This window comes from Cyanistes caeruleus, chromosome 9 (assembly GCF_971803275.1).
Source record: "Cyanistes caeruleus chromosome 9, bCyaCae1.hap1.1, whole genome shotgun sequence".
Taxonomy (NCBI): domain Eukaryota; kingdom Metazoa; phylum Chordata; class Aves; order Passeriformes; family Paridae; genus Cyanistes; species Cyanistes caeruleus.
In genome coordinates this window covers 19,189,447-19,207,393 of record NC_141709.1, presented here as the reverse complement: position 1 = coordinate 19,207,393, position 17,947 = coordinate 19,189,447, and the positions used below count along the sequence as shown (strand labels likewise).

At 36.8% G+C, this 17,947-nt stretch overlaps 1 protein-coding gene across 5 annotated transcripts in view; it reads right to left on the bottom strand.

The window, feature by feature from the left end:
• Positions 1-2,304: 2,304 nt before the first annotated feature.
• KYAT3 (kynurenine aminotransferase 3) overlaps positions 2,305-17,947 on the bottom strand; it is a 36,766-nt gene continuing 21,123 nt past the window's right edge. For all 5 annotated transcript variants that reach the window (XM_086841523.1, XM_086841525.1, XM_086841524.1 and 2 more), the window contains 10 exons: positions 15,447-15,596; positions 14,151-14,237; positions 12,684-12,806; positions 12,472-12,592; positions 8,531-8,607; positions 7,655-7,744; positions 6,872-7,058; positions 5,800-5,873; positions 5,281-5,367; positions 2,305-3,967 (listed from right to left, as the gene is read on the bottom strand). In XM_086841523.1, coding sequence (XP_086697649.1) covers positions 3,905-3,967; positions 5,281-5,367; positions 5,800-5,873; positions 6,872-7,058; positions 7,655-7,744; positions 8,531-8,607; positions 12,472-12,592; positions 12,684-12,806; positions 14,151-14,237; positions 15,447-15,596 — 1,059 coding nt within the window. In that variant the 3' untranslated portion in view covers positions 2,305-3,904. The remainder of the gene's footprint in view (positions 3,968-5,280; positions 5,368-5,799; positions 5,874-6,871; positions 7,059-7,654; positions 7,745-8,530; positions 8,608-12,471; positions 12,593-12,683; positions 12,807-14,150; positions 14,238-15,446; positions 15,597-17,947) is intronic.

Genomic DNA, 17,947 nt, shown 5'->3' with positions numbered 1-17,947 from the left:
GCCCCGCAGGAGTCGGGCCGGCTGTGACTCGGAGGCTCTCGGCAAACAGGCCGTGCTCGGATGCTCGGGCTGACTGAAGCAAACTCAAAGCCCGCTGGTTCGTGTGGGCTTCCCTTGTTAAGCGGTACACCCGCATGGTGCGATCAGCTCCCCTTCTGTCTCTCCCCCTTGCATCCACCTTGGTAGAGAGCAGCAGGCCAAAGAGGAGGAGAAACCGCAAAAAACTGCTCTTCGCAAGAGCAAAGCCCTTCAGCAGTGGACTCGGGTCCTGGCTTTCACTACCCAACAGTTCATCCGTATGCAAAATTAGTTTGTAGAACGACCGGCAACAGCTAGATGGTTTTCAAGCTCAAGCAATAAAGCAGTGGAAAAGAAATTTATTCCCTCGCTAAAAGAGAAGGATGAACGGGACAGGAGTGTCTTAGAGATTTTGGAAAGTGCCATTATTTCAATGCTTCACTTCACAATGATCTCTATTGAAGTCTTCCAACAGTTATAAACTTGTTATCTATTTATTAATCAGGTACATAGAACTTTTCACACCAGTTAAGACACCATGTCTTCACTAAATCACAAGAATATTTTTCAATTTACTAGTTCAAAGGAAGAAATTCCCTGTGGTTGAAAAGTTCTCTAACACTTGCTAAGATTGAGTCAACCTAATTATCACACAACCTCCAAACAGTTCTCCACCAACTGCAGTACTGTTTGCTGGTTGAAAATGGGAAACTTTAAACTTGACAGCAAATTCCCCAGGATTAAAAAAATAAATAAAAATAGAAACCTTTTGGAATATAAGAAAGCTGAACTATTAGAAAATAGAGATGCTGACATACAAATTTAAAACTTCTTTTCCACTTGCAATGTTCTTTTTCAGAAATGCTCAATAAACCCAAAAGCTGAAAGAGTAACAAAAAACAAACCACTGTAACTGTCAGTGTGACTACAGTACATGATACCAAGTTCCTCCATAACCTCTGAAGTATGTGTGGGGCAATGACTGCAACAGATGTGCCTCATCACCACAATGAGGCCCTTCAAGCTTTCCAGTTTTGTCTTGGTTTCTCCTGCATTCTGTTCTACAAAAAAGATGTTCTGCTTGCAATCACTGTCAACCCTCCTAACCATATTCTTGTTAACTTGGAATTGAAGGAATTTCATTTTCACCACAGAAGGACAGTAATTTTCAGAAATGTTGCAAAAATGCAATAGATGATGTATCATGAATACTTTGTTCCTTGTCTGCAGCAATTTTTCAAGCAGCAGACAAGAAGTTGATGTGGCAAATGGAAGTATCACTATTTACACTCTCTGTCAACAGATTGTTTTAATAATACACAAAGTTTACCTTGCTGTCCCCAGCTGTTCTGTCCCATCACTGTAGTCACAATACTCCTATTTTAAAGCTTGTTTCATTGGTCATTCTGGAGTTTCTTAAAATTTCACACCAAGTTTCTCATGCTGGTTACTGTCAGTAATAAAAGTCTGTAATTAAACTGCAATTCTTGCATTGGTAATATTACCAGCATCATTTCAACAGTAGTGCAATGGGATATTCAGATTCCTTTGCAAACACAATGAACAGTACATTAATGAAAACAAATCACTGGTTCTTATTTGTATGTCTAAAGGACCTTTGTAATGGTTTGTTGATTTATCATGCAGTTCAATAGCCTGTTGCAATCTCTTAGTTCCTGCAACATCACAGCTCCCCAGTGCAGCTTGCATAAACAGATTTTAAACTCCTTGTAAAACAGAGTGTAGATTTCACAGAAATTTAGTGTAAAAAAAATAGTTTATCCTGGAATTTAATGTAGGAATTTTTAAATTAAATTAATTCTGAAATTTCAGCTAAGTGAGTCTAATTGCTGAATTGATTTTTCTATACAAAGATACACACCCCTTTCAAAATACCACCCAGTGATCTTCTGGTGAGATTTGGGGAATGGCTATGCAAGACAGCTACAAAGACTATGGAAGACCCAGCTACTGGACTCCCAAAAGCCCAAGACCAACACATTAATGAAAAAATCTAGCAGTTCTTCTCCCAGTCCAGTTTCTATACCTTTTTTTAGGTCCTGGCCATGGTCACAGTCTAATGGAATTCAGTTAAGAGTCCAGCTATGCGATCACAGAACAAGTAAAGCATTGGCAAAACAAGTCACTGATTTTGTTCAGGCTTTGCACCATAAGAGCTGTGTCGTTGTCTAAGCCCAGCTAGCAACAAGCACCCCGCAGCTGCTCACTCACCCACCACCCCAGACTGGCAGAATGGAGAGAAGACTCAAAAGTAAAACCTGTGGGTTGAGATAGAAACAGTTTAATAATTGAAACAAAGTATAATAATAATAATAATAATAATAATAATAATAATAATAATAATAATAATAATAATAATAATAATAATAATAATAATAATAATAATAAAAGAATTAACAAAAATAAAAACAAGTAATGCACAATACAGTTGCTTAGCACTCACTGACTGATGCCAGACCCCATTCCTGAAGCCTGATCAGCTCCCCCTTCCTACTAACTCCCCAGCTGATGTACTGGGCATGACATTTGATGGTGTGAATATCCCTTTGGCCAGTTCAGATCACTTGTCCAGCTATGTTCCCTCAGAGCTTTCTTTAATTTTTTGCTCCTTCTCACTGGCAGAACAGGAGACACAAAAAAGTCCTTGATTTAGGATAAATGCAACTTAGAAACAACCAAAATACCAGTGTGTTATCAACATAATTCCCATACTGAATCCAAAGCTTAGCAGGTACTGAGAATAAAATTAACTCTATCCCATCTGAAACCAGGACAGCCCATGAGAAGAACATAGAAAGATCATGAAGAACAAAGCACACAGCCTTAAAAAGTCACCTACTGGATTGCTTCTGCTATTGGGAAACCCATCCACTGATTAAAAGATTGCAGAAAAAAGTGAAAAAGGAGACAGCTAGAAAGGAATTCTCCATACTGACTTCTTTTAAAAAAAGTCCTTTATCTACTGTGCTTGAATCCAAGGTGGTTGAGCTCCACAGAACAGCATTAGGCCCACCTCCATGGCCCCTCTAGATCAAAAGAGTTTGAAGTAAGTTTGGTGTGACATTGCCAATGTTGTAACATGGAAAGAAAAAGAATGACACAAATAATTATGTCATTGTATATCAGATTGTAAAGGAGCCTCTGAAGCAAAGACTTCTATACTTTGCTTCATAGATTCATCCATGTAATAAATACAAGGTAGACATAAGCAAATAGAATTCCTATTCTAGATGCCACTTCTATAATTGTATTGGGGATTGAATACTTTCAGAACACCACACATGACTATTGTGGGAAATAAAATAGGAATTATGTTACTTAGCACTTTTCATTTTATTTAAACTGGTGCAATTTCTGTAGACAGAGTAGGTAGGCAGGTATGGAGAGTCACTGCAATTATCCATGATAATCATGATTACCCATGAGCCACAGGTCTTAATCTTCCTCTACTGCAGGTTATTTGGTTTCACAAACTAAGATGTTTCTAAATCTCTCTCTCGATCCCATACTATCTCAAACCAAAAACACCTCCCCCTTTTTACTTGTAAGATTTAAAATACTTATATTATTTATTTATTTTACAGAGTCCTATAAATCTTTTCTTTCAGTAAAAGAAATTAATTCCATTGGAATTTCTTTAAGAGAAAAGCAATTTATTTTTAAAAGACTGAAAATAACCTCTGAGTTACATTACATGTATTTCAGAAAATCATTGTTTTAACTCCTCAGCAGGTAGCAGCAAAAAGTTACTTACAATGTCATATTTATTTTCTACTGTATTAAGTAATTTTTTCTTAAATTTCCAATTAAAAAAAAACCCTAGTATTAGATAGTTATACTACATGGAAGAGAATAATAAGAAAAATCAGCCTGTCTGTTTATTCCAGTTCTTCAGGATCACTTCAGCTGCATCTAGTGTGCTGTCTTTCTGCAAAATAAGGAACAACACTATTAATGGAAGAATGGAGTTCCTGAAAAAGAGTCAGTCATGATTATATCATTTCAAATCAGTATTTGGTTGTTTCAGTTGCATCCTGTAAATATCTTTTCAGCCATTTTTTCACTGACAGTTACTAGGTACAAATCTGGACTATACAAAGAATTCAGTGATGATTCCTTGAAAATATTTATTAGATATATTTAAAAGAAATCATCTCTGCATTCATTTTATCCCATTTAATGAAAGCAATACTTACATAAATTCATGGCATTAATGCAGTGATGTAACTTAGCAGCTCTGGTTTGGAGACATGCTAGCACACTTTCCTCATCCCTGTGAGTACATTTGGGATTTTTTAATCTCCTTGCAACTATGTTATGCTGTGAAATACTTAAACATAATCCCTCCAAACTGTGTAGTTTGGCTCCAGTCTGGTGAGTCATACAGGCAGTCTAACTTGAAACAATTAGTGCTGTTTATCAGCCACAGGTACAACCAGTAACTGCATCCTGCTTGTTACTGGCTCAGTTTATACCATAGACTTTATATCTCATCGAAAGAGGTAACAGAAGGAGAAACTCTCCTTCATTACTGTTTCAGGCTAAGGCTCTGATCTTTACACAGTTCAGGATTTGCACATGTTCCATTATGCTGACTCTGTAACAGAACAATTGGGAAACATCTTAGGGCTTTGGGCTTACCAAAGTTTACTTAGGTGTCCCCAAAGTCTTTCAGCCTTTCAAGAACAGACTTAACAGGGGGAAGAATATGTGCAAAGAGAGTCCTCACAAAATGGCAAAAATCAGCCAATTCACAAAAAAACACATTTTCTTTTGTAATTTAGAACTCGTGAAACTCTATATTTTCAGGCAAGTGAGCTGAATTTGAAGGTGACCTCTTCACAGTTTTTGCTGTTGGACACTGAATGGCCATGGGGCCCACACTCTGCTATGCAGCTATTCTCTGCTCTGGATTATGGGTATCACATTAATTGACAGTTTACCTGTCTCAATAATTTTCACTGTCTCCACTGGTCAAGAATGTTTTAAAAATCAATACAATAAGCTTAAAAGGGCTACCCATCCAGTTGTTTTCTGCCAGTTTTCCTTAGCCATGCCACCCTCACTGATAGCGTAAAGTCCCTCAGAAAAAATGACAATTGAAGATACTTTGTGCTGAATTTTACACCAAACTAATTTTATGTTCCTAAAAGCTTTCAATACAAGAGATCCTGGGAAAAATGCAATAGTCAGTGTCTTGCAGATTCCTTTTCTGAACTGATTTTCAGGACACAAGTTTACCTTAATGAAGCAAAAACGTATGTATTTTTCAAACTGTTTCTTTGTCTCAGGACCACAGAATGCTGAAAGAGGAATTGCTGACAGCTTCTGAAACATAAAACAGAAATAGCATTTTCTTATTTGAATGTGTATAAAAAATCTGGTTTAAGTATGATGATCTTATTATTCTGTTTCTAAAACTCTCCCTCCCAACACATGAGGGAAAGACAAGGTTCGGCTTTTCATGCACCAGCTTGGCTTTGCTAAATTCAAATTACTTTCCTTAGGTAAATATTTAAAAGGTACTTTTGTACAATTAACACTTAAGCATGCTGAAAGAAAAGTGCTGGGATGTAGCAGAAACCTACAGTGTACATTTTCGACATACTTAGTGATATTTTAGTTACACCATTATCAACAACACCAAATATTATTTTGAATGGAACATCTCTACTACATTATTTAATAACTATAGTTGCACTGCTCTTGCTTTCAATAGAAAAGCATTTCTAAAACTAGAGTATGACTAAGACATCTTACCTTAGATGCTATCATCCATTTGACAAATTTATAATCATAAGGTTGTTTCTCATCTACATCAGAGAGATCCACATCTAAATGTAAAACAAATATATTGTAAGATTTCCTAGACTCCAGTGGGAAGGCATTCATTAACAGCATTTTATTACAGTTAAGACTTAAGAATGAAGATATATGTTTTATTTTAATATATAAATTTAAAATTATACTATAAGAAGTAAAATAGGCCAACAGATTGAACCTTTCCCTTCTGATCTGAGCACTTGCTTTCCATCTAAAGCAAATTCAGACATGCAGCTCAGAAGAAAGCCATGTAATACTCCAAGAAGTCCTGAAGCCTAGGCTATTGGAGGATCAGGGCTATGGAGGGTACTGAAGAGTGCATTTCCTGCATGGCCAGCAATAATCCCTGAAAATTCAGTTTTGTTATCTGTGAAACCAGGCTATGTAAAACTTTCCGACACATGATTAAACTGTGTTATCCTTCTGTGTTTTAACATTCCAGTCTGAACAATAAATGCCGTTTAGACCAGTTAGTGAAAAAATGTGGAACTAAAAAACTTTCCCCTATTGGAATTCTTCCTCTGAAGCTGCCATAACCTGAATTTTCAAAAGGTTTGTAAATTTACAGTGTTTAGAGATCAGAATGCTTCAAAGAGCCTTTAGGGTGTGACTTCAGATTAGGAAAAACAAAGAAACAAACAAAAAAAGACCAGAAAGAGGAAAATACAAATGGTATGAACTCAGAATATTATCCAGATGCTTGGCTCTCAAACATTTTCATAATCATAGACATTTTGAAAATACGAATACTCCTTTATCCTCTTTAAAGATTTATCAAAGCTTTGCAAAACATGGACAAGTTAGGATCACAAATGCTTTGCTGAAGCTCATAAAATCTACCTTACCAGCTAAGGTGAAACTTAAAATTTCAATCCCAGTTAGTACTCCTGACAACATTAAGCACATATATGTATGCATATGAGATGAGAATATAGTGTAAAATGAAAGCTGCATTTTCTGAATAACCAAATTTATTTTCTACACACTCTTTAATGAACTTTATACTGACTTAACATGGAAACATCAACAATCATAAAGTATCCTCCATCTGGAACGACAGGCTTTAGCCCAGCCTCTTTCAGTAGCTGGGCCATCCGATCACGCTTGCTTTCCAGCTCTCGAGACAGGGAGTGAAAATAGCAGTCTGGGTCATCCATGCGCTTATAGTCTATCCAAAATGCCTGTGCCAAAGCCTCCTGGAAACATAAGGTCCAAAGTACTCATTAACACTCAGTAAACTCACAGACACTCACACTTCCTGCTGAAATCACATGGATTTTTGTTCAATCCTGGTCCTTGTTAACCAAATCACCACACAAATTACACAAGCTACATCTGTAATCTGTTGGTTACTTTGTGCTGTGGCAACACCCAAAACACCCAGTCTTTTGCTAGGCGCTAATCATATACAGAAGTCAGAGTCCTTGACACAAGGGTTTACCATCTGACTTACCATCTTTATGAATTGAAGTTAAATTTAATTGTTTGATAATAATGTACCATAGAATACTAGACACTAGTAGACAGAACTTTCATTTATATTCTCTAGGAAACCATTAAGATTGTAATTTTTTATGCAAGAAGTAATTTGTAGGTGAAAGATGAAAGAATCTGCAAGACTGATTTTTGTTTTAAATGTCTGATGAGCTGATCAAATTTATTTCCTCTTCTTACACCCTAGAATGTGCATTTTGACCACTAAAAATTCATTGTTGTGATTATTGTTTAATTACATGAGGCTAACAGCTTTCTTAGACCATAAAAAATTCTCCTTTGTCCCATCTGTACCTACCTGTAATGGAGTTGGGCAAGTATATAGCGTATTTTGGTGAACAACTTGCAAATGCTTAATCAGGTACTCAGGACCAATGGACCAACCAAGCTGAGGGAGGAAAGCATGCATATATTATACATATGGGCAGTGGTCTTACTAAAAGATAACAAATACCAAAAATTAGCCAATGTCTTGAGTTTTTCTATTTTAAGAATTTGTTTTGATAAATTATTAAGAAAAAAGATGGTTTACACAAAGTTTGGTGTATGACACCTTTAAAAAATGGTAGATTTGAGACAACAGTTATAATTTCCCTTAAACCTATCTCTCATAGGATACTAAGCAAACTTTTAACTCTTCATATGACAAGGGTTAGAAATCAAACTGAACATTTATTATTTATCTAATTGGTTTAGAACCTTTCCATCTCTTAAGCTCCTGTGTCAAAGACAGTTTTTGATTCACTACTGACTCATATATGCTGTGGTTCAGTTTGAACACAGATGATGAAGAATTTAGTTGCCAATTTATTTATTTTTTTTTCATTTTCTAATACATATTTAAAAGACAAGATGGGAAAATGGGGAAGTTAAAATATCATAATATCCATGTCTTCTCCAAGAATCTTTACTTACGTTGAACAAATATTATTGTGGTGGCTTTTTAGTAATTTATGTTCACAAGAGTTTATTAATTAAGAGACAGAAAGATAATTAAGACATGGGTGTTAAAGATAGGTAATTGCTCCAACTGAATGGTATTGTCTCATTTTGGAGACATGAAGATTTGCCAGAAACTTTCAGAACACAGGTTATAAAAACAGAGGAGTTCTTAGAATAATAAATGCATTCTGTTATTTATATCACTTAACTCATTTATATTGATTCTTCTTACCTTCCAACCAGTTACACTGTATGTTTTCCCAGCACTTCCTATAGTTACTGTTCTTTCCCACATACCTGGCAACGTAGCTGTATATAAAATAAAATTAATTTGGTACAGGTGCACTCACATATTCCATGTAGTTTGAAGAACTGCACTGCCCCTAGCTCAGAGCTGTATGTTCATTGCAGCATCTTAAGCAAACAATGAGAATATTTTAAAATTACAGCAATTGTAACAAATGAGAAAGGATGGGCCAGTGCTTTTTAGCATGAAAAGAAGGTAAGGATTAATGAAAGGAGAAAGAAGAGACAGAAAATAAGAGGTACGGTTTGAAAACTACATGTTAGTTATCCTCAGAAAAAATGCACAATTATCCATAAGAAAAATATGATCTAAGGCTACCCATTCAGATTATTTCTGATGCCTGGTGATAGTACTATACACAACATTAACTCAGGCACTGCAACCCCGCTTACTAGAATTGTCCAGTTCAGTGTCACTGGCCATCTCAGACATCAGAAAAATAAAATAATTGCTAAGACTTCTAACCCAGAACCAAACAACAGAACACCACAAAAACTAGCAGAGTGAGTAAATAAATTATGCTGTATTGTACAATTTGAATAGGCCTGAGACTGGCTGACAACAGCAGTTAGCTAAAATGTCTGCAAGGATTAAGGGATTCACAGAGGCCTGTCTCTGTCTTTGTAGTTGTATCTTATAGGAGACCAAAATTCTTTGTTTCCTTTCCAAGGAGATGACAGAGCAAAGGTCTCTTCCTGTAGTTTGCAATATTTTTTTCCTCTATACAGCTGCTGCAAAGCTCTACTTGGACTCTAACTTAATTTCAAGAGAAACAGATAAATCCAGACACACAGAAGTCTGAGACACAAAGTCAGACAAGGTTGCAATTACAGTAGTCACTAACATCTGTCTTCACCTCAGTTCTATACTAGAACCACTGCCAATGAATCTGTCAGTTGTTAAATTCCCTCTCTAGCAAGACCAATTAACAAAGATTTTTCAAATTAAACCCCTGCATTTCACAATGAAGTTTTTGTGGCAATTATTGGTATTAGACATGGTATAAATCTTTCAGTTATTTGAAAACACGTATTGCAAATTTTTGAGCAAACTTACCAAGAGGAGAAACTAAACGGCATGAAAGAAACAGATTTCCCATGAGCCTACCCATACTCAACTACCCTGTGACCTTGAAAAGAAAAGGTTTGAATAGATCTACCCCATCTTCTACTGAGCTAGGCTAGCAGTACAGATCACTTCCTAGAGGCATCCAAACTAGCTCCCACAGACTGCAAAAAGAATTGGCTTTCAAAGCTAATGGCCTCTAGCAAGCCTGTTTTGCCACACAGTCACAGGAATTCGAGCAATAGCAGCTGCACAAGGGCACAGAGAAAGAAGCAGCTCTGTTGCTTTCATAAACAAGTTTTAAATAGAGAGGGAAATTCCCCCATGCCACTTGGCAGCCATATATGACATCATACGACACCATAACCAAGTCTCACTACAATTTAAAAACTAATGAAGTGCAAACTAGCATATAATAAGCCTGTTACCTGGGATGGTACTCAGCTTGTTGAGTGGCTTGTTCAGAATCCTCAGTTATGAGGTGCAATCTCTAAATCTGTCAGTGTAACCCTAATCATTATGCAGAGGGAGTCCATGTTTTTCCAGAAGTCAGATGATGTGAAACATGATGAAGTGCTCTACACTACAGAAAACTGCTTCAGTGACAGCACAAAGACTGTACTAATTTTATGATCTGTGGCTAGCCATCCCTGCTAAATTGTATCAAGGAACAACTATCAGATTCTGCAAATTGATGCAATATCCATTTTGTATCTCCCACAAAAAAAAACACCTCACTGCATTGGATAGAGTATTAGAGGTATTTATGGAGGTAGAGGTTATTATGGAAACACAAGTGTTTATAAATAGGGAAATAACACATTCATATTTATTGCATTATTTTTGTAGACTTAAAAGTAATAAGGAATATCAGAAACTTAAGTAAAAAAAGAGCAGAGCCTGCTTCTTTCACTCATATAATGTTATTGTTTACAGCGTTACCCTGAAAGTTCTAGAGTACTTTTAACACTAAAGTGAAAGATGATATCATGGGATCTGTTAGAGAATCTGTACCTAAATGTAGTCAACTAACTTTCTGGGCTTTAAATTGCATTTTCTTTATATAGTATTTTTACATTTAGTACTAAATTACAGAATGCCTTTTGTTCAACTGGAAATGTTTCTGTTTGAAGCATTAAGATGCTGATGACAATGGAGTTACTGCATCTTAAGAATTCGCCACCTGTCCATAAGATGAAGTGTAGCTGACAATGTGTTTGGACCTGCTGCTGTTGAAAAGGAAAAGGGATTACCTTACACCACACACAAAGATTTTGATTCTGAAGATAGCCTTGCTTGAAATGCTAAGGCCATGAAACACCTGCTAAGCCCATGAAGAAATCTTTAATTTAACTTTCACTTCGCAACTGGGACACATGATCAGTTACTGTCAAGTAACCTGTTAGGATGCAGTGACTCAGATTACTATCACGTTAATGTACTCAAAATGTTCTCCTTCTTCTGTGTCTGAATGTCTTTGAAACAGTATCACTATCAAGGTAACCACAACAGCCATGGAATTAGGTCACCCTCAAAATAAACTCAGAGACTATGCATGGCCAATACAATCAGTGTACTGCAGCTGGACGATCAGCAGCTGTGCAGCTGAGCTAACAAGTATTACTAGGTCATTTAGATACAATTCTCTATTACTCATAAGATTCAATTTTCATAGTGAGGCAGCCCTCACCAATGGACTTTAATGTCACTCTACAAATATGGAATTGAAGCAAAGTTATTCAGCATTCGACCAGTGGCAGAGCCAGGAAAAAAGGTAAGTCTTTTCATGTGTAATTTCTACTTAAGTGTCTTGATTTCATTGTTTAACCTTAACTATATGCCTCTATTGCACATGACTGAAATGTGCCTTCAATAAGTACATCAGAACAGGTAGCTCATCGTCAGAAACAAAATATCTGTACATATGAGAAGGAAGTTTTGGACTTTTCAAATAAATCAGCAGAGCCAACCCAAGGTGACCTGACTAGAAGCTTTCACAGAAATACATAGCTGTAGCATTATAGAGCTGGCAAAGGAGTTCAGTAACTTGCACTAGGTTAAGTTGTTCTGAGGCAGTGGGAGTGATTCTACTAACTTCAGTGAACCTTGGATCAAGTGAAACAAGAGGATCAGGAACCTGGCATCATTATTTATTCATTTGTTTGTTCTTGCAATGACGCTTTACCCCTGTAGCAACACTACCTGAAGATTTAACAGGCTTTCATACTGCACTTACAGGATTTACTTCACTGAATTCAATGTTCAGTATATAACCCCGTCTCCATCCTTTGGAGGTTCAGCACTCATGCACTATCTCCACAATGACCTTTATACTATTTTTTAGTTTTTATAATAAGGGGAGCAAAAATAATTGTGTTCCTCATTGTCCATCTCCCTCGCTGATTATCTCTACAAAGCTTTGAGAAGGAAGTTCTAATTCCTGTTCCTTCTATTAGCTCTTAAGCAAAACACTGTCTAATACACATACAGTAACAGCAGCTACACTTGTATGGTCAACAAAGTAACTGAATAAGGACAGCAAATTCATATGATCATAACTGACAAGCATCAGTCCCACTGGTTTCTATGGATAGCTGCTCCAAAGTCACTTATGAGCTTTGGAAATTCTATTTGGAAATTATTCTTTAGAATATTTTTTAGAAAAGAGAGGGGCTCTCCTCCTTAGAGCCTAAACATTGAAAAATTTCAAAGCTTGAAGTTTGAGCTTCTTCCAGCAAGCATTATCCTTGGTCCCAGAATCATTCCACAACCACTTTTAAGATGCCACAAAAAATCAATACCTATTTTAATGTGTTTCTTCCCTTTATACACTAGCCATTCATACACCTCATCACTGATGCACAGAGTGTCGTGTTTAATACAGAGATCAGCTATTACTTGGAGCTCTTCTCGGGTAAAAACCTGGGATACAGAAAAAGTAAAGCAAAATGCATTAATCACAGTATTTAAGGCATTCTTTGAAATTAAAGTGGTGTTAATGTAGGACTCTTACCTTGCCTATCGGGTTGTGTGGAGTATTCAGAATAATTGCTTTTGTTTTGGAATTGAATTTATTTGCAAGTTCAGCAGGATCTAAGACCCAATCAGCACTAGATGCAGAGTTTCCATCATTTTTCTAAAGAAAACCAATAAAACACAAAACCACAATAAATTCATGCACAACTTTAATACATGTTGCAGCCTAAAGAAACCTGATCAACTTATCACCCTCAAACACTTTCATAACCATATGTGACAACCTATCCAATCTTGCTTACCTGAGAGAAGGTAATTCTAGGAACAGGTAAACTATTATGATAGTGGCTGTCCTCTCCTGGCCACTGTCTGTCTTAATGCTCCTGCAGGAATTAGTTTCCAGGATCTTACTGCACATATGCTGATCATTACAGTGTGTAATGCAGAAAGCCCAGTCACATGGCAGGAGAGCTTACAGCCTTGCCAGACAGTAGAGCAAGTGTGTGCTTGCTTGACTGAAAAGACTGATTACCACTGGGGATTCAAGGTCTTTTTGTTCTCCTTAAACTAATGAAAGTGGTCTAAGAGTTAAAAATCTGCACTACTGAATCTCTGGAGTTTATATACTACATGATACAAGTATCCCTGAGGTATTACAAATGGTTAAGAAGTTTGGGCCAGTTGTTACAGAGAACATAGAGCATGGCCACACTACCCTTCTGACACCTGCAATGACTGGGAGAGGGCCACACTGAAAACAAGGGTGTGAAACAGAAAATACTTGGAGGTGCCCTGTCATTTGAAACATCCCTAGAAGGTGGGCATCCAGAGGGACAGCTTCACCTACTACCACTGCAGTCCTGGAGGTTTTGTCACTCTGTGTTGTTCTGATTTCATGGTGGTTCTGCAACAGCCCTGCCCAAAGAGCCCTTCAGCCCTTCCCATGCAAGGCTGCTAGTTGCACAAGGCACAGTTGGCATACAGAGCAATCCTGGCAAGCTGTGGGCATAATGCCAGCAGTACCAATTTGACAATTAACCCGTAGCCTATTTAACAATAAAGGAAATAGTAATTCTTGTATGCATAGCAAATACATCTACTACATGATCAGTCCTTATTTAGCAAGCATATTTTGGAAAAGAAACTGTATTCTGTCATTGTAGGAATTGCTGCAGGGATCAGGCAGCAAATCTCTTGAAAACCAACTGACAGAGAAATCACACTGATACGTGGATCCCCCTTCCATAATTTGCACTGAAAGCTGAAGAAAGCAGTTTTAATCAGCTTTCAGAATGCACAAATTAAAGCAAATAAGAAACCTTCTCCTACACTAATAAAATATTCTAGCTCTTTTGGATTATCATCGTCTCAGACTTGCACTGTAGCAATCTATCTCATTTTTACGTAATTTTATACACGAAAGCATCATATAGGTGTTCATCAAACTGTACTGAATATGAATGACAATCTTTATATAATTAGTAATTTTTAAAAAGTTACTTACACATCTGAGTGGGATAAAAACAGGCTTGGCACCCGCCATCTTTACCATTGGCTCATAACAGTCATAAAATGGCTCTATTATTATTACCTGAAATTACAATCATCAGTATCAGAAACAAAGAGTTTAGTGTGCATGATACCATCATATTTCTACATTTACCTTGGTGCCATAACTTGATAATGTTTCTGGCACTCCAGGTTTAATGTTATAACATTGCAGAATATTCCTCCTTTTAAGAGTACAACACAATAATGCCCTCAGGCTAGGTATGATAAGCACTACTCATTTTTGACAACACACACAGGCTGTCTTTCTATAGTTACACATTTCAACTATTGAGTTATAATAAGAAGAATGTTTGGGTCCTACACACAGATTTGAAGGTGCAAGGCAAAGATGGGAAATAGCAATAGCAAATTACTGAACCACAGCAGAGCTGCTCTAATTATGTCCATGAAATTCCAAGATTTCCAAGTATCTAGAAATCTCAGAAGAACAGTTAAGTCCTCAAATCGTATCAGACAAAAATTCTCAGGTAAAGAATGAGGACAAACTCCAGAAAAACTGCACAGAGACTAGACAATAGGAAAACAAAACAAACAGAAAACCCTGTCAAAAGCAAAGGCTAATAGAACTATTCCAAGCAAAAGAGAAGTGATTATCAGAGCAACAGAAAAGCAAGATGAGAATACAATATACAAACGAAATAAAACACTGAAAGCAAAATACATGATAACACAAAAAGGTTTTGTCTGCTATGGATGGAAATATTCCTGTAAAATGACTTTTAATATCATTGTCCAAAAGGCAGATGTTAATAATAGTGAAGATTCAGGTTATCACAGCTAGTACAGTAAACTAACAAGCTTTCCTGCTATCTACGCTGCCACTGTGCAATGGCCCAAAACAGAACCTGATACACAATGGTTACCCAAACTCCAACAATTCTTTGTGCCACCCTTAGCTGTCTGCTGCAGACAACAGCCCACGTTTTCTCAGATAAGAAATCAGTGTGTATTGTGTCACCTAACGGTAACAGTGATAGAGAAAGTGCCACAGATACCCTAAGTGTGAGAAAAGGTATTTGTAAGTTGATGAGTGACAGGAAGACCCCAAGGATAGCCTCCTAATCACAGCTTCTGAAACTGTAAGTCAGATGTACAACTGTAAAAAATCAAACCAATAGGGACAGAAAGAAGCCCCAACATTAACTTATATTTAGAAGTAAACAAACAAGAAAAAGAGAAAGATTCTCATGTCTGCAAGTATACATGTGTATTTTCAATAAAAACTTACTTCATCTCCCTCTTCAATTAGTGCCTGTATTGTACTAAAGAGAGATCCATAAGCTCCCACAGTCACCAGGATATCTGTGAGAGGGTCTATCTTTCTTCCACAAACTTTCTCATAGACCTGAGACAAGGCTTTCACCAGTGATGGATGTCCCTGTTCAAAATAAAAAAAAAGTAACCAATTAGAGTGTTCCTGACAATGGATAAAATCCGTGTTTGGGCTATTTCCCACTTGTGCCAAACTATTACATTTTGAAATAGAAAAACACAACATTAGTCCTCAGTGTTAACGGCTGTTAGCAGGGTTTAAACAATTTACACAGTAGGAAAGAAAAATGTTTTCAATTTATTTGTATCTACTTGGAAATTATTTTTCTATCTGGTGCTTTTTAATTTCTTTCATATTATCACATCTCAGAGTAGGTGCAGATAGCCTATAGCAAAGCTAGGACAAGAGACAGAAGGAGAGAAGGGAGTACTCTGACACCAATCCACCCTCACCTTCTTTTGAGTCTTTCAGCTCTTTCTGTTTCCTTCCTTATCTTTCAACTAAAAGTATTTGGTACAAGGAAAATATTTCTATTGTATTTATATATTGCTGATAAATAGCACTTGTGACCAAAATATTTATATAGTATAATATATGTATACAGTATAAAATATTTATATATATATTTATATATGACTATATTTATATATATATTTAACTATATATATATAAATACAGTCACATGCCAAATTTCAGAGTACTATTCACCATTTGTGTCCTCTCCAGGGACATGACAGTTAACACACGCTTCTCAAAAATAAAAGAAAACAAACATCCAATGAAGATCATATACAACATGGAAATAAGAAGGAACAATTCTATTTATTCAGGAAAACTTAAGGATTCCTACTTTAAAAATATTTTTTTCTTTTGAGATACCTGGTAGAAATAGAAAACAGCTCCTTGAGAAAATGCAACTATGTAACAAAAATTCTCTCATATATTGAACATTATATCTCAACACACAAGGCATTAAATCATGAACCCTTCTGTAAACAAAAACATTACCATAAATTAAGGCTTACAAATCATTGCTGATTCAAATGACAGCCATTTCTTGCCACAAGCCAGTCAGCAAGACAGGAATGCTGCAGCACCCAAGCCACATAAGGCCGCTCTCTGGTCCTACAGTCATTGAGAGTTCTGAGTTTAGCTGAGACAATTGTCTCAATTATCAGATGCATGGGCATCATTCATTCTCACCACTTGTGCTACCACAAATACTTGTGCACAAAACCTTAAAAGTGCAGAAGTTTGTAAATGAAATACAAAGGTTAAATATGGGAATATTAGTAAAAAATCCTCTTTAATTACTATCTGCAGTTTATCTGTCAATATCCATAATTATCACGGGAATTATCAAACCATTTGGATATAAAGAACAAAGTGACAAGAATAAATACTGAATAATTGCATGCATTAGAAAACTATATTTATGCCTGATTTGCAAATAGTTTTACAGAATCAGTCTGCAAATATTTGTCAGAAGGTAGACTTGGCATGGTTTCAGCTTGAGATAAAGTTAATGTTCTTCTTAGTATCTGGTAACGTGTGTTACAGTGCAGCAGCCAGACAAGACTGCAGCCCATGTTCTCCAGTCCATTGTGCCAAGGCTTCTCCAAAACATTGTCTTGTTGGTGAACAAAGACTTTCCAGATACCTTATTGTGGGTAAGGAACATACTAATGCTTAGCCCAGAAGTTCACTTAATTCAGGATATCATGTGCATGTATCTGACATAAAATAATTGCTTTATTCTTTCAAGTCCACATAGAGAGAATTTTTTGTTACGTGTGTGTGTATATTTATATGTATGTATATATGTATGTATGTATGTATGTATGTATGTATGTATTTTGTATTTGCAGAGACTCTTTGTACATAGCTAAAGGTCCCTGTTGATTTTGTGGCTTGACCTTAGACCTGCTGTGTCACCTAGAGCTGCCCAGTGATGACTGGGTTATGTCTGACTATGGTGAGCTTTGCTGAGCCTGACCTGTGGACTGACTTCCTGGCTTGATCTCAGGTGAGCTGAGCTGCCTCAGCCCGTATCTCTGGAAATGCCTTGCTCCACAGGACACAACTGCCCAGACCTCCACTCTGCTCACTGTGAGAGCTTGTCCCTAGGGAAGTGCTGGCCACTGCTGATCCCCATCATTTCTAATCCATGTGGCCTCTCAGAGAACAGGCAGAAAGTTATGTAGGAATATGCACACCATGATTCCACAACTACCAACACAGTTTCTGGCCTACTGGTCTATACATTGCTCTTCTGCCCCTGTTGCATAACATAGTCAGCTTGAAAAATACTTGATAGACTCCTCAGGGTCTTGTAGCAGTCCTGGCACATGATTCTCATTTGGGCAATACAGTTTATCACAAAACAGAAGACAGACAAACCAAACAAGGAAGTGGTCATACTAAAACAGTAGTTGTCCCCTGGAATACCCTGCCTT